Source organism: Tremella mesenterica (genome assembly GCF_000271645.1).
Source record: "Tremella mesenterica DSM 1558 unplaced genomic scaffold TREMEscaffold_4, whole genome shotgun sequence".
NCBI classification, from domain to species: Eukaryota; Fungi; Basidiomycota; class Tremellomycetes; order Tremellales; family Tremellaceae; genus Tremella; species Tremella mesenterica.
The window spans coordinates 1,740,015-1,764,388 of record NW_006711228.1 but is presented as its reverse complement, the minus strand read 5'-3'; the positions used below and the strand labels follow the sequence as shown (position 1 = coordinate 1,764,388).

The 24,374-nt window shown below is 48.3% G+C and overlaps 5 protein-coding genes across 5 annotated transcripts; 2 read left to right on the top strand and 3 right to left on the bottom strand.

Moving 5' to 3' along the window:
• Positions 1–304: 304 nt before the first annotated feature.
• Positions 305–1,272, bottom strand: TREMEDRAFT_62005 (uncharacterized protein; the record flags this gene model as incomplete). The annotated part of the gene is made up of 3 exons (XM_007004185.1): positions 305–475; positions 535–590; positions 816–1,272. The coding sequence occupies 3 exons, from the start codon at positions 1,270–1,272 to the stop codon at positions 305–307; spliced, it is 684 nt and encodes a 227-aa protein (XP_007004247.1).
• A 1,189-nt stretch (positions 1,273–2,461) lies between these two features.
• TREMEDRAFT_73772 (uncharacterized protein) lies at positions 2,462–5,935 on the bottom strand (the record flags this gene model as incomplete). Its single annotated transcript, XM_007004325.1, has 6 exons — positions 5,459–5,935; positions 4,581–5,261; positions 3,907–4,436; positions 3,782–3,836; positions 2,969–3,645; positions 2,462–2,678 (listed from the first exon to the last, which is right to left on the bottom strand). The coding sequence occupies exons 1-6, from the start codon at positions 5,867–5,869 to the stop codon at positions 2,462–2,464; spliced, it is 2,571 nt and encodes an 856-aa protein (XP_007004387.1). The 5' UTR covers positions 5,870–5,935.
• A 9,383-nt stretch (positions 5,936–15,318) lies between these two features.
• TREMEDRAFT_62002 (uncharacterized protein) lies at positions 15,319–16,023 on the top strand (the record flags this gene model as incomplete). Its single annotated transcript, XM_007004184.1, has 3 exons — positions 15,319–15,362; positions 15,401–15,530; positions 15,634–16,023. The coding sequence occupies 3 exons, from the start codon at positions 15,319–15,321 to the stop codon at positions 16,021–16,023; spliced, it is 564 nt and encodes a 187-aa protein (XP_007004246.1).
• A 3,046-nt stretch (positions 16,024–19,069) lies between these two features.
• On the top strand, positions 19,070–20,374 carry TREMEDRAFT_73771 (uncharacterized protein). The gene is made up of 3 exons (XM_007004324.1): positions 19,070–19,403; positions 19,598–19,813; positions 19,925–20,374. Exons 1-3 carry the CDS (start codon positions 19,127–19,129, stop codon positions 20,329–20,331), a joined length of 900 nt encoding a protein of 299 aa, XP_007004386.1. The 5' UTR covers positions 19,070–19,126; the 3' UTR covers positions 20,332–20,374.
• A 288-nt stretch (positions 20,375–20,662) lies between these two features.
• TREMEDRAFT_43823 (uncharacterized protein) lies at positions 20,663–24,315 on the bottom strand. The gene is made up of 9 exons (XM_007003951.1): positions 24,184–24,315; positions 23,841–23,938; positions 23,502–23,721; positions 23,299–23,454; positions 23,066–23,221; positions 22,782–23,018; positions 22,215–22,678; positions 21,297–22,096; positions 20,663–21,075 (listed from the first exon to the last, which is right to left on the bottom strand). The coding sequence occupies exons 1-9, from the start codon at positions 24,208–24,210 to the stop codon at positions 20,684–20,686; spliced, it is 2,550 nt and encodes an 849-aa protein (XP_007004013.1). The 5' UTR covers positions 24,211–24,315; the 3' UTR covers positions 20,663–20,683.
• Positions 24,316–24,374: the final 59 nt, after the last annotated feature.

Below are 24,374 nucleotides of genomic sequence, written 5' to 3'. Positions count from 1 at the left end.
TTATCAGTCATGTCGTCGTAATTCCTTCTGACCAGTCAAGTTCCCTCATATACTTATCACTCACAGAACTCAAGGGTCCGATCAGAGCGGAAGTCTTTCAAATAAACACAGGATGTAAAACAACGGAGAGTAGGTCTGAACATGAATTATCTCGTGGGGATGTTCGTCAGAAATGAATGGGCGAAGAAACAGAAAAATCAGAAAGTGGATATCCTTTGGAAGATGTGGGAAGTGAGATTTGGGGGATATGACCAATGGGGAAGATGGAAGAAATTGAGTGATGGTTCGTTGTCGGGGTTGGTGGTTATCGGACGGATCTTGACCTATCGCGATTTTTCTTGTTCCGGTTCGAGAGAGTTCTGACAATGGATTGTAAACGGATCAGGGAATGGTACGAAATCTTAGGTATTTTTGGATTGTCGTGAATTGATTGGGCAAGGGGAGGAATGTGAATGTTTGATATGGAGTAGAATACCTGGAGGTCAGCTATGTCCAAGATGGCGAGATTATTTTGGGAGATGTGAATTCACTCACCTGTAGAAGGGCGGCACCGCGGGTTAGCGATGGAAGAATAGGATGATATTGTACTTCTGATATTTTAGCTGGTAGCTCAAGGTAGATCAGATACGAAACGAAAAGTTGTCAGCGATGGTATCAAGAGCCTCTCTATATCTGACATCGATCAACTGCTCACGTCCACTGATGCATTCTCATACGACGAGATTATGATCAGTCTCCCATCTCCACGTCCGAATCTTCATTCGTACTGGCCTTGTCCACGTTCACTGATCCTCCACCCGGCAAAGTAGACTCACTGGTCCGAGGCGCCCGTTTCCGCACTAGGCGGCCAGCGGACCCGCTGGCCCTGGGAAGGGTGGACTTGACGACTCTCCTCGACGGAGCCCCAGTCCTACTGCTTGGTGCCAGGACCTGCTTCCTGACTCTGGCGTTCCGTGCACTTGTCAGCTTGGACGATTGAGCGTCCTGGCGGTGACTTGGAGCGGAACGTGCTGCACTGATGCTTCTGCCCGGGCCTGCATACATCTCCATGTCCTCGTCAGGATCATTCAAGGCGGCGCTAACAGCGGACATTTGGGTGATGGCAGAAAAGGCGCCGACGGTGGTCATTGGGCTCTGGGTCGGAGCAGAGGAAACGGACAAAGTTTGCTTGGCATCGTCATTACCTTCTTCCTCCCCGGAATCCGAAGGAAGATCCACGGGTTTTCTTTTTGGAGCTCCAGGGGGAGGCGTATTTGAACCAGCTTCTGACATCGAGTTTGTATTATTTGGAGATTCTGTCAACCTGTGTGTGAAAAATGAGTTCAAATAGGGATGTTGAATGAAGTATCAATAATGAGAAGAATTATGAGTGGCAGCAAAACTTAGTATAGTAGCCTATAGCCCGGCGGAGCTGATTCTCGAACTCCACAGTGTTTCAACTAGTTTTGTGCTTCGACCTTTCCTTCGTGTTGGCGTCCCGTCCTATAGAGGACGGCGTCATGGGTGGTGAAGAAAGGTTGGGACAAGTTGGAAGGCCGACCCCGAAGGTCGAGCGGACTAAAAGGCCGTGAGGCGGTGATGATGTCGTCTCCGAATCAACGTTTCTCACGACATGTCGACAAGAAAAGCGAGGAGGTTTGATAGGGTGTTCCCCATGGCACTGACCTCGGAGGCGTAGGTTGAAACACGAAACGGCCGAATGTGTTGACCGGTAGACCGGAGATGATCCCTTCTTGGTCGTCAAGAAGGAAGTTGCCAGAATGGGGTGGAGAAATCTTCAACTCCCTCTACCTTGCTTGGATCGGAGATGTAAGCTCGGGCTTCGGCCTCTGTCGTTGATTGAGTAAAGGGGTGAGGATATGAAAGTGGCGACTTGTAAGACGTTTTGATGAACGACTTAGTGTGGACTCGGTATCCTTATTACACTTGACTACCGGTGACCAGTAGTGATTGAGTTTACATAACACTAATATCAGCTCAGTCTAGTACATCATGTGCTAGATCAGCGGCATTGATGACTGTATCCGCACCAGTAGCCATCAAGGGGAGGGAGTGTCAGACATCGAACACATGGCAGATCCAACACCAGACACACAGTCCTCTCTCGATCTCACTCTGCAGGAGAGGGTCGAAGTTTTTACTGATAATCAGATGATACATAACGGCAGAGGGGAAAGAGAGCATGCATCGATTCTACATGTCTCTATACTTATCATATTCCCACTCACACGCAGTAAACCAGAGACGATCGAATAAAGTTCAGAGGATAAGTTGAGCGGAGCATCACCGAGATTGAAAGGAGGATGTCCACATCAAGAAACGAATGACGTATACGATATGAAGTCAAAAAAGAGGGTTTTTGGAACAAACTCACACACTGCTTTCAACCTCTTATTCTAGTTTCCCTTGCTCTCCTCTTTCCCCCTCGCCCTGCCCCTCTATGTGTAACTTATGTCTCTCTCTATTCTTCCCGAAAAACGACATCAATCCCATCCGCGATGCCCCCTTGCCGTCGATTATCCCTCTTCGACATGGGATTAAACTGCGTGTTCCAGCGGACCACTAGCGTTTCCAAAACCTCGACCTTTCGTAACCTCTTTGATTTCCCACGTCGACTTGGTCGATCGCGTGTCCTAGATCCGCTATATGCACACCGTCCGCATGGTCCTATCGTGGAACTGTCCGTTAGCGACTCGATATCATCAGAGTCGACACCAGACGTCAGTAGTCATCACTTGCATGATTAGTACAAAATACAATATGTGCCTTGAGTTAGTCCGAAGAATGCTATGTTAATGTTTCAATCACCCACTTCTCTCCATTCTCGCACTTCGCCTGCTTTTCCTCAAATCACTTTACACCACCACCTCCTGGCCACTTCCTATGATTTACTTGTCCACTTGGACCTAGCGTAATGTTCCAAAGAACGGAGAGAGACTTGAACTTTCGACCGTCAACTCCAACTCACATGACGACACACCCATCATCCTCCACCGGCTTACTGACAAAACCCATTTCTGCAAAAGTTTGAGGTCCTTCCTTCCTCTCTCTCTCAATCTCCCTGATTCTTTCCCTCTCCCTCTCTCTTTCATCCATCTCCCTTCCTCCAAATACTCCCTGCACATTTCCCACTCGACTGTCTTGCAACGCGTACACCCTATTTCCATCTCTTCCCGGGATAGACGCACTGATCGGGAAATCTCCGGATCGAGGTGATACTAAACCGGGGCTTCTCGATGGACGAAGGTGTTCCCCGTTGTTCACGTATCTTTGTGGCTCTCTGGAAGGAACAGGCATTCGAAGAGGGGTGAGATATCGTTGAGTGGTAGCCATGATTTCTCCTGGACGTGGATTGGGGGAAAAGATGGGTTCACCTTGTTGAACAGGTGGTACATCTCTGGCTGCAGCTCGGGCGGCAGAGTCTGCTTGTAGACGGAGCGATTCTTCTTGTCTTCTACGCTGAACTATGGCTTGAGCAGGACGATGGATGGAAGTTCTGTCAGAACGGATCTTGGCGGCTGTACGTTTGCGTACGAGAGTGTCTTGGACGTGGGTTTCGTGTTCTTGCATTGATATGGCTCGTGGGACAGGAGCAGCGAGAGCAGCAAGACGAGCGATGGCATCGGTATTCTGGAGCTTGGCAGCCTGTTTGTCAGAAACTATTTGCTTGGTAACAAACAGCTCTAGGAACCTTGACTGAAGACGAGTGTATGAGACTGATTTGGGTGGACAGTGTCAGACGTTTGAATTCTATGAACATGAGCGTCGAGGATAGGCTCACCTTATTGTACCATTTGGTAGCTGAGACGATATCTTTCCTTCCTCCAATACCGAGTCTACAAGTCAACATCTTCCGTCCTTTGACTTCAGGGGAGAATATGGATGGCGAGAGATGTATGAACTTACTCATAATAATAACCCATTGCAAAACACCCATTAGGATGACCCTTCCTAGCTGCCTTCTCAGCAAAAGTCCTTGCCAGCTCTTCATTCTTTGCAAAATGAGGTTCTGCCCCACACAGAAACCACTTGCTCAACGCCATATCCGCCTCCACCTCTCGTCCCTGCGATGCGAGGCTATACCATTGAACACTCATTAGAGGATCGTACGCACTGCCCAAGGCGGCGTGCTCGTATATATAGCCCATTTTGTATTGTGCGGCGGGATGACAAAGATAAGCAGCCCGTTCGATGGCTTCTTTGGCTCGGACGTGCTGAGCAATGATAGTCTCGGGTGGGGAGTCGGCAGGTAGAACGAGATGAGAGGGGAGAGGTTGGGGTATTTCTAGTTCGTTGGCCAGTAACATGCCGTATACGTATGCTAGATGAGGGGCGTCTATGGTGGCGAGGTCTGCGGCGGTGGAAAGGAGTGGGAGAGCGATATCGGGGTTTGATGGGAGGGAGAGTTGACCGAGAAGATGGGCCATTCCAAGGCGCTTTGAATTAGTATGATTTCTTGAGTCATGATCACCACGACGTCAGGAAAACAGGAATGAAATGAGACATACATGAGAGCCGGGGAGATGTGGAAGGAATAAGTGATGTTGCTTGTCATCGAAAACAGGCAAATCTTGACTCACATATGTACATTCTCCATCCGCCTTGTTTTTACCCCTCTCGAAACAGTCTTTGGCTCTTTGTACATCCCCAACACTTTCATAATCCCTTCCTAACGTGAACCATCCCCTCACTTCACCTCCCTTCGCCGCAATCTCGAACTCCTTGAACGCCGTCCTTGGGTCTTTAGGTACCAACTCACATGTTCCCGAAGCCATCAGGGTCGCTTTCAGATATCCTGCTCTCGCCGCCAAAGAAGCGTCCTTGCTCTTACTCATTTCCAAGATGATCGGGACTGCCTGTTGGAGCAAAGAAGTCAGAGCAGAAGGTATGGGTCGGGAGCTTCCTTTACTGATCCCATCGGAAGGCTTGTGTTTCTCCAGAATACGTAGTACGTCTTGCGCCCAGGCAAGACGATCGGGTTCCGGGGACGAATCGAGGGTCGGAGCGGAGAGGAGAAGGGCATCGATTTTGGGGAAGGGAAATGTGAGAGGAGGGGCGATAGCTGTTGAAGACGAAGATGAGGGTATGGAGGAAGGGTTTTGAAGGGATGAAGGGTGTGGGGGGTTCATGGTTGGTAAAGAAGGAGGATAGTGAAGAGGGATAAGTGGAGGAGGCGAAAGTGTAGGAAGGGAGGAGAAGGGGAGGAGATTTGTGGAATGAGAGAAAGTTCGATTGTGTGTGACGGGAGGGGGAGGAGTGGACTAGAGATGATCAGCAATGGACGTGGCAATATCTTGACGAGACTCTGAGAAGACAGGGATCGCATTTGATAGAGGTTGGTGGGGAGGTTGTATATCAGAATGGAATATCTTTAACGTCATTCCGGCATATGAAGTAACCTTACGGAAGAATAGATGATAAAGTCAAGGCGGCAAGGCGGAATATGAATACCACTCACCTGTTCTGACGTTACATAGTCATCATAACTCATACTCCTCATCGGTCTCATTCTAGGACCATCATCATCTCCTTGACTCGTCTCACTCGTCCCTCTACTCAAACTAGGTCTTGGCCTTCTCAACCTCATATCCTCATCTACAGGAATTCCATATGACAAACCATCAACGTTGTGCCCCGCCGTCGGATGATGAAAAGTTTCGGTAGTGTCCTCCACCGGGAAGGTGTTGACAGAATCAGGTAAAGAGTCCGCGTAGCTAGGCGGAGGTACACGTCGGATGGTGGTGGAACTGGATGAACTACTTGCTATCGAACGACGAGTCGATGGGTAGGTGGACCAATCTGGCTGAGGGGATATGGGGATAGGTAAAGCCGTGAGTAGTGTTCGGTGGCCTCGGTGGAGGTAAGCCATGTTGTCAGGTCTCCAGGTTTCTCGGTGGCGTGGATGTTCAAAATGGGATTGGGTGGTTGTCAAGACAAGAGATTTTGAGGGGTGAGAGCAGGTTTGAGAGGTTGGACGAAAGGACCTCTTCACGTCATTCCGGATAGAGTTGGATGTCGATACCGATGGCGATGCTCTTCGAGTTGGCGGCTGTGGTGTATGCTGGGATGTTCTAAGCCTTTCCTCCATTCAATCTTTCGGTCGGTCCACTCGCCGTCGCCGTCGCAGCCGGATGTACCGCCGTTCTCGCCGTTTCGTCTCAAGAAACCTGAAACATCATGGTATCGGCATTCGCCGTAAGTACAGCGTACCGCCCGGTGTATGAGAGACAAAACGCATAGTCCAGACGCCCTCGTAAGGACTTCCAGACCGAGCCAGATATTGAGCGAGTGAGCAAGCCGAAGCGAGCCCAAGACGAAGTCGTTCCCTAAGATCTTTTGAGTCGCTGTGCAATGGGGAATGACAAAGTCTAACGTGCCTCGTGAGTGATGGAGGCTTTGCCGTTCAAACAAGGTAAGTTTCGCCATTCATTTTACCCTTTTCGCGCGGCTGTCCGTGCTCAGGAGTATTCCTCCTCAAGGGGTCATGGGTATATAAGATCTACCTACTTGTCCTTCGATGTATCTCCTATCCCTTCGCGATCCTTCTTACGAGTACCCATGCTTGTCCTTGACCTCTTATTCTTATCTCCTTCCTCCTTATCCTTATCATTGTCAGTCCTTCGGTCATTGGTACTACTTTCATTTTTATTCTCCTCTTGCATATCCGATCGTTTCCTTTTGAGGTTGGCTTGGTTCGTGATAGGTTTGGGTTGGGCCGTGTGGGTGGGGTTGTGTTTCGGTCGCTTGGGGAGTGGTTCGGTGGGCAGGGGGTATCTTTTCTGTGGAATGAGGAATGGGAATGGGTTGGAGGTGTTAGAGGGTTTGTGGGGCCCGTGAGGGGAGTGAGGCTGAGTGGGGATGGAAGTGTTGGGTGAAATCGATAAAGAAGGTATCGAGTGGGATGGGAAAGAGGAAGAAGAGCTGGGGGTCGCGAGCCTGTCGCTGTCTTTAAGTAATTTCCCTGTAGTCAGCTTTTTCGCGTTCTCGTTCATCGCCTTCGTTACCGTGGCTTGATCGGCCATTGGGCTTAGTCTCCTTTCACGTTGTCTGGTCCCCTCAATCTGTTGCCATTCCTCCTCCGTTGCCCTCATTACCGTGGGCACTCGTACTTCGGGCTGTTCAAATGCCGGGGGTGCGTGCGTGGGTTTCTGGGGTCGGCGTGTCCTAGGGAGGGGTTTCGTTCTAGGATTATGTGTGACATCGTCAGGTTTCACATTGTCCCCTTCCCGTCTGTCGGCGTATGTCCACGGGTCGCGTCCGTTATTCTCGCGAAGATATGCTCCCGCTATTCTGCTGGTTAGCACGATCGCCATGTGATGACCTGCCTTGTATTCGTCGGCGCCCAAAGTTTTCGGTAGATCGGGAAGTTGGCCTAGGTAGTACTTGGTTCGTGATTTCTCATACCCATATACTATGTTATTTGTATATTCCTTCCATTCGGCTTCGTTCTCTGTCCGGTGGATTTTGTGCGCCTTTCGAATTGCTTCTTGCTTGAATTCGGTAAATCTATCACATTCCAGGAATATGTGGTTTACATCTTCCCAATCGTGTCCGCAGTAGGTGCATGAAGGGGAGGGGTTGGCTTCGGGTCGAACGATATGTTTCAGTGCCCCGGAGTAGAATATCCCTAGTCGTAGTATAAGTTGAAACTTTGTTGTTAGCGACGTGGGCGTTTTGTGATAGAAGTACTTAGGTGTTAGTGCTCCATTTTCCCCGCTCGATAATCGTGATCTTTGCTTCGTCGATTCTGATTGTAGCGTGTTCTCTATCAACTTATCGTCGAGTATTTTCATCCAATTGTCTGGTATATATCCATTAGTCACGCTGAAAGTAACGTATGGTCTCATCCATCCGGTCAGCGGTGGCAGGACATTCGTGTGTCCGGGGAGGTGTGCCAGCTTCGCAAGGTCGTCCGCCTGTTGATTCATTTTAGAGTCGTCGTCTTCGAGTTCGGTGTGAGCTTTGATGTGTCTGGTCTCGCCTCTCGTCCTCTTTGCCAGATTTCGTACCCATTCTTGTAACTCGTGGGCTGGTTTGGTTTTCCATGACTCTTCTCCTACCGCTGTTCGTCGAGCTTGGTTGACTATCTTGACTGAGTTTAGGTGGTCGGTGAGTAGCGTGGTTGGTCGTCCTTGTGTATTTTTGTAAGTCGCCATGGCTAGTTGTCCTGCTACTTGGCCTAGTAACTCGGCGTGCATGGATGTCGTGTGTTGTCCTACCACTGATATGGTTGTCGTGGTCGGGCCTACTAGGGCAGTTGTTGTGGAGGTGCATCCGGCGTATGTTTGTTTGTGACTGCCATCAGATGCCCATACTAGGTGCTCACCTTCCTGTCCAGCTCTTAATCCGCTTTTGATCACTTCTTCGTACAGCCATCTTCTTCTATTTCTGGGTAGGAACGGTGAGTAGTCGATGACTGCTATGTCGTTGGGGATCTTTACTGGCTTGAACCATTGACCCAATGCGATGGTGAGGTTTTTATCGATTATCGTCGGCTTCGGCTGTTTCAATCTGGTTAGTAATTCCTTGATCAGCCCTCTGGCTGTCGGATGTTGTTCTTTTGTTTTGGCTAGCGCTTGTCGGATTTCGGACCACGGGGTCGGGTTCTTTCCTCGTCCTAGTGTTTCGATTCTCGTCGCGGTATGTATTACGTGGCTGGTTTTCTCTTCTATTTGGTCGGTGGCCGTTATCTGTAGGTGAGCTATGTTGAGGTATTCTCGGGCGGTTTGCCATTCAGGAGGTACTGTGTCGATCTTTTCCGTTCTTTTGCGTTTAGTTTTGGCTTTCGTCGCTGACTCAGGACAAAGCCTTTCCAGCGGGTTCACGCAGCCGTTATCGATGCAGCTCCAGTTGGCCATGGTCAGGGCGGCCATGGTGCGAAAAGATGGTAGTCGGTGGTTTAGCGCTCGTAGGATCATCGTTACTGCTACGCTACCGTTGATTCGGTATATCGAGGGAAAGTCAAATCCATGTTCAGGTATCGGTAGGGATAATATGGTGGATTTGGTAGACCTGATGTTCAGCGCCGTGGTCATCTTCTGGGTTATCGTTTCGTCGATTCGTTTGGCCATCGCTGGGGTGAGTGGTTGGAGGTGAAGGAGTGGGCGGATCTTGGGTACCAGTAGTCCCCACGTTGCCCTTCTCAGTATCGATAATGGGTATTTTTCCGAGCGTATTGGGAATTCTTCGATGATTCGGATGATCCTATCCATATTTGCCTGTTGGTTGTGTAGTTCCGTCCGCAGCATGGTGGGTCGATCCGTTATTGGTACTTTGTGTTTCATGCCGTCGATGTCGAAGGTGATCGTTTCGTCTTCGTCCCCTTCCCAGTCGTTTGGTGTTTTGCCTAGCCAGAAGGCTTCGGTCTTATTTGCACTTTCCCAATGGGTCTTGATTCCATATGCTTTTTGGAAGTGTTCTGTATGTTCCACTGTTTTCTTCAGCGATTTCCATGAAGTGCCGAACCAGATGGAATCATCCATGGCTTCTACGCTTACCAGTCTCATCTCCTGTCTGTCTTTAGAGGTGTGGCTTGAGCCTGCTTTGTTATTCACGCTTGTGATCCGCACGATATCGGATAATGTGTCGGTTAGTGTCAACCAGTGGGTGAGCATCCCCATCGCTAGAGTATATTTAATCGGACTCGCCGCATCTCCCTGTTTGGTTTGTCCTGTCGTCTTGATGATCCTTTTTCCTACTCCGTCTTGGGATTTAATTTGCATTCGGGCTTCGGCTGTCCTCGCTATCTCGAAATCCGCGACGGATTGAGGTAGGCCGTAGAATTTGACCGCATCGAGGAAAGCTGAGGTGTGGAGATTGTCAAAACCCTTCGTGTGATCGCGTTTGAGGGCGTATATTGAGGTGTTTGTCATCTCTGCGGCTGTATGGACCTGGTTGAGAAAGTAAGTCAGGTCTCCCGGCTGCACGCCTTGTTGGCCTGCTATCTGAGTGTCTGGTATTAGTTCCATCTCCCAAGCGTATTCCTGCAGAGTATGCGCAAAGTGAGAACTTAGCAGTGAAAATAAGCAGTTTGCGTGAACAACGCCTCTATAGTTTCCCGGGTTTGTGACGTCTCCTCTTTTAAACAGGGGTGCTATGTAGTTGTCCTTCAGTTTGTCTGGGAAATGGTTGGTCATTAGGACGTGGTTAATGATGGAAAGGATGAGATTGAGGAATTCGTCACAGCATCGTCTCAGTGCCCACTTTTCCCATCTATCAGGGCCAGGGGAAGGTCGTGGGTTGCCTCTTGCTAGGATGTATTTAAGTTGTTCCAGGCTGATGGCTTTAGGCCATTGCAGTTGTTCTTCATCGCTAGTTAGCTGTTGGAAGTTTTTCGCGATGGTCGACGTGAGCCACGGCTTACGTAATGGGGGCGGATCTTCGTCTTGGAACAAATGGTCGAAGTATTCGGTGAATGCTTCTAGTTTCTTGTCTGGATCTGTTGTGTACGTCGGTCTGATATCTTCTCCTTCTCTCGCTTCTCGAAGATATTCAGCAGACAGGAGCATTGGCGGATTGGTGATATCGTGCGGCTGGAAGATCCGTTTGACGCTACCTCCTGCTAGGGCTCGTTTGAAGTCTTCCCGCCCGTTGTTCATCATATCGTCTCTCAACGTTTGTTTGGTGAGCCGGTGCAGTTCTTTCTCCAATGTCCTACGGTGTCTGCGGAGACGATCAATGGCGTCAGATGGGATTTCTATGGAGAGGAATTTTGTTTTGATGAGTTTTGCTGCTGTGAGTTCTTCCCGCGCTTCCTTGTTCTTTTCTATCAGTTGTAAAATGGTATCGTTGTTGATCGCGTATTTTAGTCGACCTATTGTTTTGAGCCTCTTTGCTAGTTTGGTACATGTTGGGTTACGGAAGTCGTAAAGACTAGGATTTACTTGGCTCTGTTTAGCTGTGGGATATGCTCTTTTACATCCTGCTTTGAAGATTCTGTCGCAATATTCCAGCAGATCGTCACATTCTTGGTTGGTCGATATTTCGTTCGTCGGGGGAGGTGCTGACGCCAGATTGTTTCTGATCTCCTCGTTCATGGTGGTGTACGCTATGGCTGCTACACTTCCTCGCGGCTGTTTTAATCGTCTAGGGGCGCGATTGATGGCTGCTTCTCGTGTGGCTGGTGTGAGTGCATCGACGACGATATGAGCTTCGATTGGTCTGTGGTTGGTTCTGTCGATGGTATTTTGGTGGGTGAATATAGTTCTGCATGTGAGTCTTTTGCTATGTGTCACTCTGTCCAAAATCTTCCTCGCTTTCGGGTTGTTGTGTCCTCTGATCGTCCAATCTGTCGCGGCATTAGTGTCCATTCGTTCCTCCCATGCGTCCATTCCTTGAGTCTCAATGAGAAACTCCCTGTATGGTCTCCGATGACGGGCGAATCTAGCTTGTTGGTTGGCTATTGTCTCGGAACCTGTCTCTTCCCATGGGTGTAAATAGCAGTTAAAATCTCCAATGACTATCCAGTTTTTACTTTGTTGGGTCATAGAGCGGGTCGCTGTCCAAAACCCGCGAGTGTTTGATTCATCGAGGAAGGCCGTCGCTGGTGCATATATCCCTATTACTCTAACTTCAGTGGTGTGACCGTTGGCCTTGGGAATCTTGACGTCCGTGGCGATTATGCGACCTTGGGCGTGGGGAACTTTCGGTGTCTCTATCTTGGTGAGTGCTAGAGATCTGTGTATCAACATTGTTACCCCGTTGCTTACGTTCCCGATGGCAGGTGTATAGTGTACATCATAGTGTAGTCGTATGTTAAAGGATCCATATCCTTTTCTTGCTTGTGGGAGATGAACTGGTTCGTTTGCTGGTTGCCAGGTTTCGGTTAGCACTGCTATGTGTGGGAGACTTGATTGGATTGCGGTTAGTATGCCTTGATTTTTATCCCAGTTCGATCCCATATTGTTCACGTTGATACTCAGGATTCTTAGTATATCTGTGTCGGTTTTGGCATATGCTGTTGGTAGCATTAGCATCGTCAATGTGATGAGTAGTATCCATGCTGAAGTGATATTTGGAGGACGACTGGGATTCATTTTCATGTTTAAGTATATACAGATCGCTGCTATGACGGACTTTCTACACATGTTTCTGTATGGAGAATCTACGTCTGGCTTGTTAGTGTTTTCCCTTATAAGATAGATGGTTCGACTCACTTCCACTTGCATTTCGTCTCTCGATCCTTCGATTTGATTCTGACTATTGTTGAACGTCTTTGGTAGGATTTCGTTTACTTGTGGCGTCTCACCTAGTAGCAACATTCCTTCTTCCGTCATTTTGAGAGCGTTGATCGGCGTGGAGTCTTCGAGAGCTTTGATATGTTGTTCTATGACCGTTATCTGTTGTTTCTCTATTTCGATCTTCTTTGTGTAGTGTACAATGTCCATTTCAGCAAGGTTCCTATTCTTAATTCCTTCCGGAGTCTGATTTCCTTCGAGCATAGTTATAGTCCTTCGAGCTTCATATAGACGGTCGTCGAGTTTGTCCAATGCTACACGTCTAAGAACCATTTCGGTACTGCTTTTGGATACTTGGCGAGTGATGGCGTTATCTCGGCTGGTAACTGCGATCATGGTGACAGTGTTCGTGTGAGAGGTCTTTCGGAATTTTGCGTTCTCCACTTTCTCCTCCCTGAACTCGTCTTCCATCCTAGTCATACGTCTATCGGCAGCCCTCAGAACTAACCTTGCTTCTTCGCTGTATGATTCGATCTGCGCTTGTTGTTCGGCTTGTCTCCTTTCCGTGTTGCGTTGACGTTGTTCTGCATGGGCAAGGCCGTGTTCATTTAGCACATAGGCGAATTCGTATTGAGTGCCGATGATGGGGTCTTGTTCGCAGATGTAGTTTGCAAGTGACAACGATGAACAGGAGATAGCGAAGATCTTGTTGAGTATCATGGTACCGTCGTCTAGGAGGTAAGCTTCTTCTGCCTTGTCTAATTTATTGTTTTCATTGAATTCATCCACCCAAGTCCATAGTTCCTGTTGTAGAGCATCTGTATCTGCTCCGGCGACATTGCATGTAGCGATGGTGGCGGCGTTATTGCATGGGATGATGGGAGCCATTTCGAATTTGACGGAGTATCCTTTGTACGAAGTACTTGTTGGACCGGCGAGGAAGGCTAGTACCGCGGCGGGACTTCGAAATTTTGCCCATTTTTGTAGCCGTTTTCCATTTTTCCTATAGTCCTTGAAGCTTCCCCAGGTAGCATCTACCACATGACGGTTGCTCGCCGCGAATTTGACGATCCAGTCTGCTGCGTCCTTGTCCTCCAGCGTGTCCGGCATGTCAGGGTCGGGGTTAAAGAAGAAAACTACCAAAGCCCTTGGATCTTTCTCATCTCCACATGCCCAATAGGTTTCGTATCCGATCTGTATGAAGGCTCTTCTAACATTATCCATATTCTCCATTGTAGCTTGTCCCATCTGCCACACGCTGTCTTTGAATCTGATCCGAGCGGAGTACTGTTCTACCGCCGTACCTCCTAGTTTCTCTCCTAATCCTGGGATAAGAGCCTCGGGCGATATGTATCCTTCATCGGTAGGTTGGTAGATTCGACCATCGCGGTTGTTTAGTTTAGTATCAATTACTCGCTTCATTTCTGCGACCACGTCGTCGTCAGCGTTTCGTAGAGCATCGAAGATACGAAGTTCCAGTGAGGATTCCTTGGGCAGGTGGTGGTGACGGCCCCTTCTCGATGCAGGTGCTGCAGGCGTGGGGCGTTTTGCTCTCGCAGGAGTATTGGCTGCTGCCTTCAATGCCCAGGTATTGTTGTCCGGAGTTTGTTTGTTTGCGTTGTTGGGGGGGTTTGGGGAAGCACTTGTGTCATTGGTTTTGGGAGTCATCGTTATGAGTTTGTATAGTGATTCTGACTGGGGAGTAACTGGTGAGTGTGATGTGGTTGGTGTGTCTGGTGACTTGATGGTGGTTGGTGACTGTGAGCAACAGGCTTCCGAGGGGCGTTGGTCGGCTGTAGTGACAGAGAAGTGTTCCGGGGGTTGGTTGGGTTTGGTTCGCTTCGGAGGAAGATTGTCGCGTGGGGTGTGTTTGATTGGTGTGTTTCTTTTCACTGTATTGTGTGAGCGCAGGTTCTTCCATTTGATGGTTTGACTCACAATCGGCTTTTGACATGCAATTCCTTGATTCCTTTTAGAGTTTATTCTGGAATCGAGTTTTTTGTCTGTTTCGTGTGAGCTTTCATTTGTCAACGAGTGATTCTTACTGACCTGATCGTCCTGCGATGTTGTATACGTGGGTAGGGTAGGTCGGGATTGTGGGCTGATGATAGTGGGTTCTGGAGTTTGTGAGTTTCGGACCAAAGAATATGCAGCTGTGCTTACGTTGGAGGTGGCGAGGTATATTTGTTTTGCGAGAGTAGGATTCCTTTGAGGTTCGATATCACTATCGTTGCCTGCTGTCAAAATCGTATTCTTACGTTGTTCATGAGGGACATCGCTCACGCTCAGAAGTTGGCCAGCAACTATATGAATTAGAAGGTCTGATTGATATTCCGGAATATCTGAGGTTGGCGAAAATTGGCCTATAAGTTCAGGGGGGAAATCGCTCACTTTCAGATGTTGGCCAGCAACCTTGTGGATCCTTTGTTCGGGAAGTTTTCGAAGGTCTGGGGTGAGTAAGCATTGCCAGCTATACGCGTTTAGGGGTGTGCTCACTTTTAGAAATTGGCCAGCAACTTTGTGGATGATCTGTTTGGGGTGTTTTCGAATGTCTGAAGTTAGTAAGTTTTGGCATATGTACGTAGTAGTGAAATGGCTCACGTTCAGAAGTTGGCCGGCAACTTTCTGGACATTGTGTTCGGGTTCTCGAGTTTGGCGTATGGGTGAAGTGTTGCGTTCGAGGTGGGGAAGAGATTGGTTGTCAGTCCTTGGCGAGTGAATTTGTATGTATTCCTGGTCGGCCAGCATGTCAGAGTCGTTACTGTTATCAATACCTGGAACCGAAGGGTTAGCAGGGGTTGGTGATGGACCTGGTCTCCTAGGCATTCGTTGCATCGAAACTATCCCGCCTTTTCCGTCGCTCGAGATGGCTTTTGTATCCCAGCTACAATCCTCGGGATAATTGCGTCTCTCAGATTCAACGTAACCCTGTATGTATGGGATCAATAAAGGGGTTTCAGTCCGATTTCCTGTGTCCGGTGTATCGTCATGGCGACGGGACCTCAAAATATCGGTATAATGGACCCTTTGATATGAAGCCCCATGTGGGTTTTGGTCAGTAATCATAGGTTCAGCCCTGTGTGTGTTCATCGCAATCCGTTGGGTTGGCAAGTACCTCAGGTACTGTTGCGAGGGGTGAAAAATGTGTTTCAAGGAGTCTACGGGGTATAGACCGATGGAGAATGGGTCAGTTGAGTGGGAAACAGGGATGTGTACGAGCGTAGTGCAGGCTGGTTTGAGGAGGGAGGAGAATACGGGTGCAGAGTCAGTAGAAGGTACGATGGTGGGAGGGCTATCGATACTGATCGGGAGTATGAAGCTGCTGCTGGCAATGGGCGGGAGAAGAGGTTTATGGTAATAAAGTGCTTGGTTTAGATGTATGCGATGAGTGAATGTTGTAGGAGATGTCCGTAGATACTGGAGGTGATGACATAATTTAAAATGATGTAAATAAAAGTATTCGTATGCGTCGGTCACGATCGCTCCCGCAGGGGGTAGCTTCGGGCTGGACGTGGTGTTCTGGCAGTCTGTCACGATCGTTCCCTCAAGGGGTAACTTCGGATTGGACGCCTCGCTGGTCACGATCGTTCCCTCAGGGGGTAACTTCGGATTAAGCGGACAAGGAGGAAAGGCAAGAGGGGTTGTGGGATATTCGGGCCCCCTTTGGGTGAAAGTTTCGATGAGGTGTTGGGAACGGTTTAGTCCCAGGTATAGTAGGATCGGATCTTGTGCCCTGCTTGCGGCTCGCGATAAGTTAGAGGTTATGGGGCAGTTTGAGGATAGCCGCAAGCAGGGAAAGGGTGTTTGGTATTTGGTAAAGTCGATCCCCGTAGACGTTCCGAGGTAATCACCGAAGTTCATTTGCGTCAGTTGGTTCTTTGGAGAAAGCGAGCGCTGAACTTCGGGTGGTCGAACTGGGTGATAGTATTCATGATTTACGTGATTGGGTGGGTATAATGGACTGGCTTTAGCGATTAAGGAGGCGAAGAACGATCCTGTCGAAGGGGTCCTTTGGGCGGTGCAAGAGTTCGACGAGTAGCATAGTGATGGCGGCGAGCCCGCGCTGACGATAGAGTGGGTCACGATGACGAACAGAAAGGTGATGATAAAGTAGACGACATATTGACGCAGCATAACGATAACACGCATACGGTACGGTAAAGTAAAGTAAAGTAAATTCATACGAGACATTAAGCTATAACACGAGATTAGGTATGTACATGAATAGACAGATAAACAGAGGTGAGACGGATTTAGTGATAGTGATTAAACGAAAGAGCAGAGGTGAGACGGATTTAGTGATCGTGATTGAAGGAAAGAAAGCGAAATTGGTTGTGGTAGCGATGAGACAGAGAATCAAGCGCCGAGGAGGGAATCGGCTCGAGATTTGATCAAGCCGAGAGAGATTTCACGGGAGAAGTTATCGAAGGTTGATGGACCAACAGCGGTACGGATGGTGGACATGAGGGATTCTGTGGATTCTTCGAGTATTCCACCTGGTGAGAGGACAAAGGGATAGAAGGTACGTGATGGATTCTCACCCTGTTTCCTCCTTTTCTCCAACGCTTTTGCTTCCAACGAGCGATTCGCAACTGCTTTAACTCCCTGCATAGGTGGGTCTGACTGTCGCGTCCGTATCTTGTCCAGCCGGGAAAGTTCTGCGATCCCAAAAACGGAGTGGACTGAGACATCGAAGTCAGAGGTAGGAAACCGTGATGAGCCGATAGACTCGAAACGGATGTCGTTATAGGCACCTGTAGCCCCTTCTATCGGTGGTTCAAACAGGACCTGACTTGCAGGGAGAGACTTTAAAGCACGTCCGAGGGTATGTTTTATGAGTTCGTGCCGGTAGATGTATCGGGAACGAGAGCGATGACGACAATTGTCAACATGGCCGTCGTCGAGAGGGGTTGCGCAAGTGACGCAAACCGGGGCGTTCGGTATGGGGAGGGAACGAAGGTGAAGAGCCGCTGATATGCGAGCATCATTCAGAAGTAAGTGGTCGGAATAAGGGATGATGGACAGCCACTTTCTCCCTAACTTGGAAGCAGACTCTTCGATCCAAAGACGTTGTGATGGTGTAATTTGTCTAAGGAGGATGTCTCGCCGCGTGGTAAAAGCTTCCTGGCAGGATTCACGTTGGGATGGAGTGGTGGGAGGTGGCGCGATCGAGGGGAGGAGGGTGGAGAGAGTTTTATCGGCCAATGCTAGGGCGGATTTCCTTGCTAGTGGGGCACATTCCACGAAAGACAGTAACCCGATTCCCCCCATGCGAACTGGTAGTGTGACTATTTGTTTATCGATGTCCATGTCATGGGTGTATGAGGGGTTGAGAGAACCGCGGATACGGCAAAACTCATGGAAAAGGGAATCGTCGATGCGTTGGAGGAGTGGGATGAGGTCGGATGTGTCCAGGGACCGTTGAAGGTGACGAAGGTTCTGCTGGAGGCAGGTCCGAAGTAGCAACAGAGCATGGTGGTGAGGAAGGGACGAGAGGTGGGAGAGGTTGACATCCTCCTTGTCAATAAGCTCCGAGAGAAACGCCTTTCTAGCATCCACCGATCCAACGCATGTACCTAGTGTAGGGAAACCCAAGGTGAAGATATCGTCCAGAGCAATTGTGCGACATTTGGAGAGATTGAGTGTAATGGATGAGTCGCGACTGGAGAGGAAAGAGTGGACCTTGTTGACGATATCATTATTGGGGCCGAGGATATGAAAGTCGTCGAGATAAGCGAGGACGGAGTATTCATCCCCTAGGAAGGACTCGAGGTCTTTAATGAGCTGTTGTACCGCGATAGAGAAGAGAAGTGGACCGAGTGGGTCACCCTGGCGGACCCCCTGTGAGGAGGAGTATGTTTTGATTGTGGAGTCCGGTCCACGGCACAGCAGGTCAGAAGGAGAACCATATGCCCATCTAGCGACATGATAGAGGGATTTCGACCTGGCTTTGATCGCTGCGGCCATGGTGCTTCTGTCGATGGAGTTAAATGCGTTGGAGAAATCGAGAGCTGCGAGATGAGTGTGTGATGACGAGATCTTCTTCTCTGTTGCTAACTCGATCCATCTTGCGATAGGTTCAACGCCACCTCTTGAGCCGACCCCCAATTGGTTAGGGAGCAGCAGTTTACCCCAGTCGTTGCAGGAGAGGAGTAGTTTAAGGAGGACACGATAGAGTAGTTCACCAACGGCCAGGGGTCGTACTTTAAGATTGGGTTTAGGGAGAGCAGTGAGGGAGGAGGCACAGAACAGGTTGCGGGCAGGAGCACGACCGGCTGCTACCTCGGTACACAGACAGTGGAACATGGTGAGGGCTTCTGGGACTTCAACCGCAATCTTGAGCAATTGAGGAGTCCAACCTGATGGGCCAGGTGCGGAGTCTGAAAGAGCGAGGATTGAGCTCCTGATAAGTTCTTGAGGTGGGATTTTGGAAGCTGCCCCAGTGTGGTGGTTAAGGAAGGGGAAAGGGTCAGAGGGACCTGTGGGATGGAGGGCTGATAGTTGGCGATCGAGTTCATCGGGGTCAGGGAGAGGAAGGGAGTCATCCGACCGGAGAAGGCGGTAAAGTAAAGTAAAGATAGTGGCGGAAAACACCCTTTAAGAATCATAAGTCTATTCAGCACCACCCAGTAGTATCGAAAAGGTCACTTTGAGGTATGTCACCCTCTATCTGTTTCAGCGATTCCAGCGAATTGTATCGCCGTCACACACGCTCGCCGCGTTTTGATCGGTCGCTTCCAAGACACACACACACACAAAAAGCGCGTTTTGATGGCGTTTTCGAAGCCACGACACGGAAGCTTTCTCAGCTTTCGGAGGAGGGGGGGGGTTTAAATAAACTCAAGTCTCTACTTCCAAAAAGTCTGAAATCCCTTTGCTCATAGCGCACAATAGCTAAAAGCTCACAGAGATCGAAGAACGGATACGCCATACGCGATACGAGATAAACGATGACTGAAAAACGTAAAAGATCCCAATCTCCTGATCATGCTGAATCTTCTCAAACGATCACACGTAAACTACCCCCCATAGTGGGTCATGACGACACGACTCCTAAGGATCAAGCCAGCACGGGTGAGGAGAAGAGGGTGAAGAAGAAGAAAGTGAAAATGACACCTGGGATAGTTTATATATCTAGGGTACCACCTGGTATGACGCCTCAAAAAATAAGACATTTAATGTCGAAATGGGGAGAGGTTGGGAAGGTTTATGCTCAACCTAGGGATGGTGGGTGAAAAGTGTTTTTCTTCTCAACTCTATGTCATCTTGTCTCATCTGTCTGCCCATCAGAAAATCTGAGTATCAAAGTTGCTGGCTATGGATGTATGTGCGGGTTGACACCGTTTTCCTCTTCGAGCGGAGTTAGAGTTTAGCGATGGAAAAATGAACCACAATTTTTAATTGATAAGAGCTGATGACAGTCACGACAAATGGTAAATCAATTAAGAAAAAACATACACCTGCGAATTACACAGAAGCATGGGTCGAATTCTTAGATAAATCAATTGGTAAAACAGCTGCCAAGGTATTGAACGCTCAGGTGATCGGAGGGAAACCAGGAGATAGATGGAGAGAAGATGTATGGACTATGAAATATTTAAGTGGTTTTAAATGGGAAATGTTAGGTGAACAAGTTGGTGAGTGTTTTTACGCTATTTCTTCTTCACAGACGATTGCAACTGGGCTAGTCGGTCATAACCAAAAACAAACAAAAAAAAGAGAGAAAACATGAATTGATTTATAATTAGCATACGAACGTCAATCTCATCAAGCAAGATTAAGGAATGAAATATCTAAATCTCGTGTTGAACAAAGTGAATATCTTCGGAATGTCGAACTTGCCAGAGTATTGGATAAACGGAAAAATATCAAGGATTCCAAGAGTATCGTCGAAGACAATTCAACATCCTTTTCATCACAAGTCGATATGGTCGGAACGAAAGATGACGTTAAAGTCAGAGGGGAGAAAAATGTTGGGAAGGGAGAAGGAAAAGTAGATAAGAAGGGAAAAAGGTATGAAGGAGAAGGGATGGAGAGAATAAGTAAATTGGAAAAAGGTGAAAAGGTAGGAAAGAAATATAAACAACGTACTGTTGTTTATAATAAACCTATTAGAGATGGGATGGAAGGTGTTCTTGATAATTTATTTGGATGATCATTGGTATCGTTCTTCATGCATTTAACTTCATTATGATTCCAAATGTCTAATAATCTGCCTTTCGTATTACCATGCACCATAACAATGAACTGCATTTCCTCTCTTTTATCATGCTTAGCAGTACAAAAGGTATCAATAATGTTGTCGATACTCCTGAAGACACATTCGAATGGGAAGACTCTGAGAGCTTGAGAAAGATATGCACGATTGAAAAACACATGACAAGATGACATACGACACAGTCATCGTATAGGAGTACTCGTACTCATACTCGTACTCTACTCGTACCGTGCGAGTAATGTAAGATGCTTGATTAGATAATGCTTGACTCAACTTAAAGATATTCGCATCACTCAGTCACAACAAACCTCCAAACATCTTTTACCATACCCTCTGCCCTAACCTCCACACTTTCTTCCTCTTCTTCCCTTTTAGGTATCCCATCCCAAACCGCTTTCTGAACAGGTTCAACAAGTGCTGACAGATGAATCGAATATAAACGCACAAACTCCCTCCACCATCCCCATCTAGCTCTCATGGCCCAAAATCCTTCTTCACCAGAATCGAGAAGTCTCAACACTCCCGCGAGACCTTGAGATGTGGAAGAAGGGTCGAATACCCATGGGAGAAGGGTAGATATGAAATGTTTGGTGGTGTTGAGTAACACATGTTCTAGAGTGGTGGTATTGATATCTAGTGATGTTTGAGCGTCTCGAAGTTCTTTAGATCTTTCTGCAGAGTCTGTATGTCAGTGTCTGCGCCGCGTACTGAACTTTTTGCGCACAAGCACAAAAGAGAGTAGACGTCCTGTGATAGGGAGATGAATGTGAGGGATACTCACAATCCGGAACGAAGAGATGGAGAGTGAAGAATGAAGAACGAAGAGGATCAATTCAGTGAAGGAGTGAGAAGGATGACTCAGTGATTTTAGGAGACGTGAGCAGAAGGTGAAATTCACTCACCATCAACAATCTCAACATCATCCATTCCAACTCCTTCACCCCTCTCAATCCTCTCCGCAGCTTTTCTCGCTCTAGCAGCTTCATCCTCCCTCTCCACATTTTTAACCCTACTCTTATCTCTACTCACTCTTCCAACCAACTTCCCAATACACATCCTGAGTAATTCCCAATGATCAAAATCCGTCCATCCATCACCTTCCTCACCACCACTTCCTCCTGTTTCTTGTCCAAACACCCAATCGACCACATCTTCACCTTCCAATATCCCATATTGCATGTACTTATCAACCGTCATTAGCCTCAATTGACTTGACCATCGCCAGTAATTCCGTATACCATCTAACAACAATCTACGAGCGGTGGGGTCGGGAGAGAGAAAACGTAGGAGATCGAGATATCTTTCGGTAGCATTGAGAAAATGAGAGAATGATCGTGAACCGAGATGTAAGATGGTTTCGATAGCCATGAGTGTTATAGATTGTGACATTGGTTCCGATGGACCGTCAGGGTAGGCAAGAGGCAGGGTAGTAATGTAAGTCCGGACATCTGAAGAGGGGGTTTTCGCACGTAAAAGTCGTAAGAGTTCGTTGGCTTCTGCAAATAGATGATGTTCTTCTTTTTCGTATAGCCAAGCGGGCTCGGGAGGTTCCGCGGGTAAGACGGCACCTTTTTCAGAGACGATCTGAGGAGGGAGAGTATCAACGATTCGATCGTAGTATGCCAGACGGACTTCGAGCTCCGCTAGACGTCTCATGAATGCTCTTCGAGGATGACTAGCAGGAAGTTCTAACTCGGATATCCTGTGTGTCAGAAGGCTTCTCCATGGATACCCGGTGACCAGTTCAGGTTCGTCGTTGGAGGGGAGTGAGTCATCGTTGGTACTGGAGAGAACAAAGACGGCGACATCATGACACTCACCATTCTTTCCACATCCATTGAAACCCGAAATTACTCAAATGTATTGCTAACCACTCGCTTAACCGCCTCGTCACCTCTATGTCAAGCCCCTCACTACCTAGCATAGCGAACATTCGTCTCACTGCTCTTCCAACAGGAGGAGCGACAGTGTTGGGAGATACCTTGCACAGCTCGGTGATGACTGAGCCATAGTAAATGAGAGGTAGGGCAGACGACGGTAGCGTGAGCATGGCGGAAAAGATTGTAGCAATGATCAATGATTCGCAAGATAGTGTCGAAACTGAAGTGACTTCTGCAGGAGCAGCAGTGGTAGCGGGGGGTTTGAATGTGCCAGCGGTGAGATATCGAGGAAGGGACAGTAAAATCCGAGCGCATTCTTTTCGATTGATCTCGAAAATGGTCAGAATGTCGAGGACTAAAGAACGGAGTATCCACCCGTCTGCTGTATCTGGAGATGGAACAATCTGACAGTCAGCCACATGCCACTTCAGATGAACGAATCATCCAGATGTGCGGAAATGTCGTGAATTTGAGGTGGATGGGCTTGACAAACAGGTTGAATCTCACATCGTCGCCGAACAGCCGCAACGACCCAATCAGACCTTCACCGTCCTTCTCCAAAACATCCCCGCTGTCGAATAATTCCGGGGGCATGCTGACCGCTTCCAAGTAGACGGCTTCACTTTGAACCATCCCCTCTGGCAATGACATTTCCTCCCAAGGTCTCGGCATACTTTGCGGGCTGACAAACGGGGGGTCAGAGGATCGAAGAGCGTGTAGACTAGCTAGCAAGTTGCCCAGTGACTGAATTATCAGCTTTCCCAGATTTGCACACATTGACGGAAGCTCACATCCTGGTACGGCTCAGTCTCCTGCCCTCGAGGCATGATAGGACATATAGGGTCGTATAGAACCTTTCCACCACCACGGTTCAATATGGCATTTTCAATCATGCCGATCATATGTTCCACGCTATCTGGGTTGGTGACATACAAGACATGGCCGCACTGTTCATCAGTACCCCATCCTAAGCCATGACATGAAGATGTTGAAGGGGGAAAATAGGAAAGAGGATTGAACATACTCTCATCAAAGCCTCAGAAACAGCCCGAATGACACGTTCGGCTCTGTCCCCTCCACCACCCAATTCACTCAACACAGCAAGTAGACTTGTACAAACTCCCAATATTGATTCGGCGGAAATGAGTTTTGTGACGACTAGCAATGCAAAAAATTGAAGCTTCCTTATCAGCTCCTTTCTACACTCTGCATAACAGGGAAACATACAGTCAAACGCATGTTCAGCCATTGACGACCTTCCACCCAGATTCTGAAGGCCTGAGTTAGGTCTTGTATTATCTCACGACCATGATCTGGACCATCATCGGAAGCTTTACGTTTTTCGCCGACTTTGACGTCTTCGTCGATAGGGTCCGATTGATGTTTGCGAGATAATTGTAAGAGGAGACAGACGTAGAGATGATGTTTGTACGGTTCTTGTGTGACCCTAATATCTCAGCTCTGTCCAACTATTCTCAGTCTCAATGATCACATGGAAGTGCAGGCTCAGCGTCGTTTAAAGCGAGCTCTACGGAGATTTTGGGGGATGGTGATAGATGGACGTACCCTATTCTGAAGCCTTCCAGAACCGCAGGGCAAGCCTCAGACCAAGATCGTTTCAAGACAGCAGCGAGACGAGTAGCATCGTCGACTGGGGAAAAGTCCTACGCGTGAGTAAACTCCTTGCCCTTGTCTGCCTAAGCAGTTTCTGCCTCAACCAGGATAACGCAGAGATGGACTGAGATTATCCGCCAACATTTGAGCGAGTATGAGAGTGACAAAATCCAGCATGATGAATAGCCTGACATGTGTGACAAAATGTGATGAGAATACATTTGCCCAGCGGATGAGATAGCCACAGGGAACAGAGTGAACACAGGAGTTGATAGCTGAGTTGACAAACACCCACCTCATCATCCCCAAATTTAATGATCATCCTTTTAAACCTATTGAGCCCCAATTCCGCTACTGATTCCCTCTCTCTACCTCCAGCACCCCCTCCGCCTCCGCCTCCACCATACCCACCTCTTCCTCTTCCCCGTCTATCATCTACACGTCAGCCCAACTTCCTACTGAATCCTCCTCCTGATCAAAAGACTC

Bases quoted from the DNA above. Each gene is read 5' to 3' on its own strand.
- TREMEDRAFT_73771 (XM_007004324.1), top strand. From the start codon at position 19,127: ATGACTGAAAAACGTAAAAGATCCCAATCTCCTGATCATGCTGAATCT. The intron at 19,404-19,597 runs GTGGGTGAAAAG...AGCTGATGACAG, and splicing joins TTATGCTCAACCTAGGGATG to TCACGACAAATGGTAAATCA. The intron at 19,814-19,924 runs GTGAGTGTTTTT...ATTTATAATTAG, and splicing joins AATGTTAGGTGAACAAGTTG to CATACGAACGTCAATCTCAT.
- TREMEDRAFT_43823 (XM_007003951.1), bottom strand. From the start codon at position 24,210: ATGATCATTAAATTTGGGGATGATGAG. The intron at 23,722-23,840 runs GTACGTCCATCT...CTGAGATATTAG, and splicing joins CTGGAAGGCTTCAGAATAGG to GGTCACACAAGAACCGTACA. The intron at 22,097-22,214 runs GTGAGTGTCATG...TCTGACACACAG, and splicing joins CAATGGATGTGGAAAGAATG to GATATCCGAGTTAGAACTTC.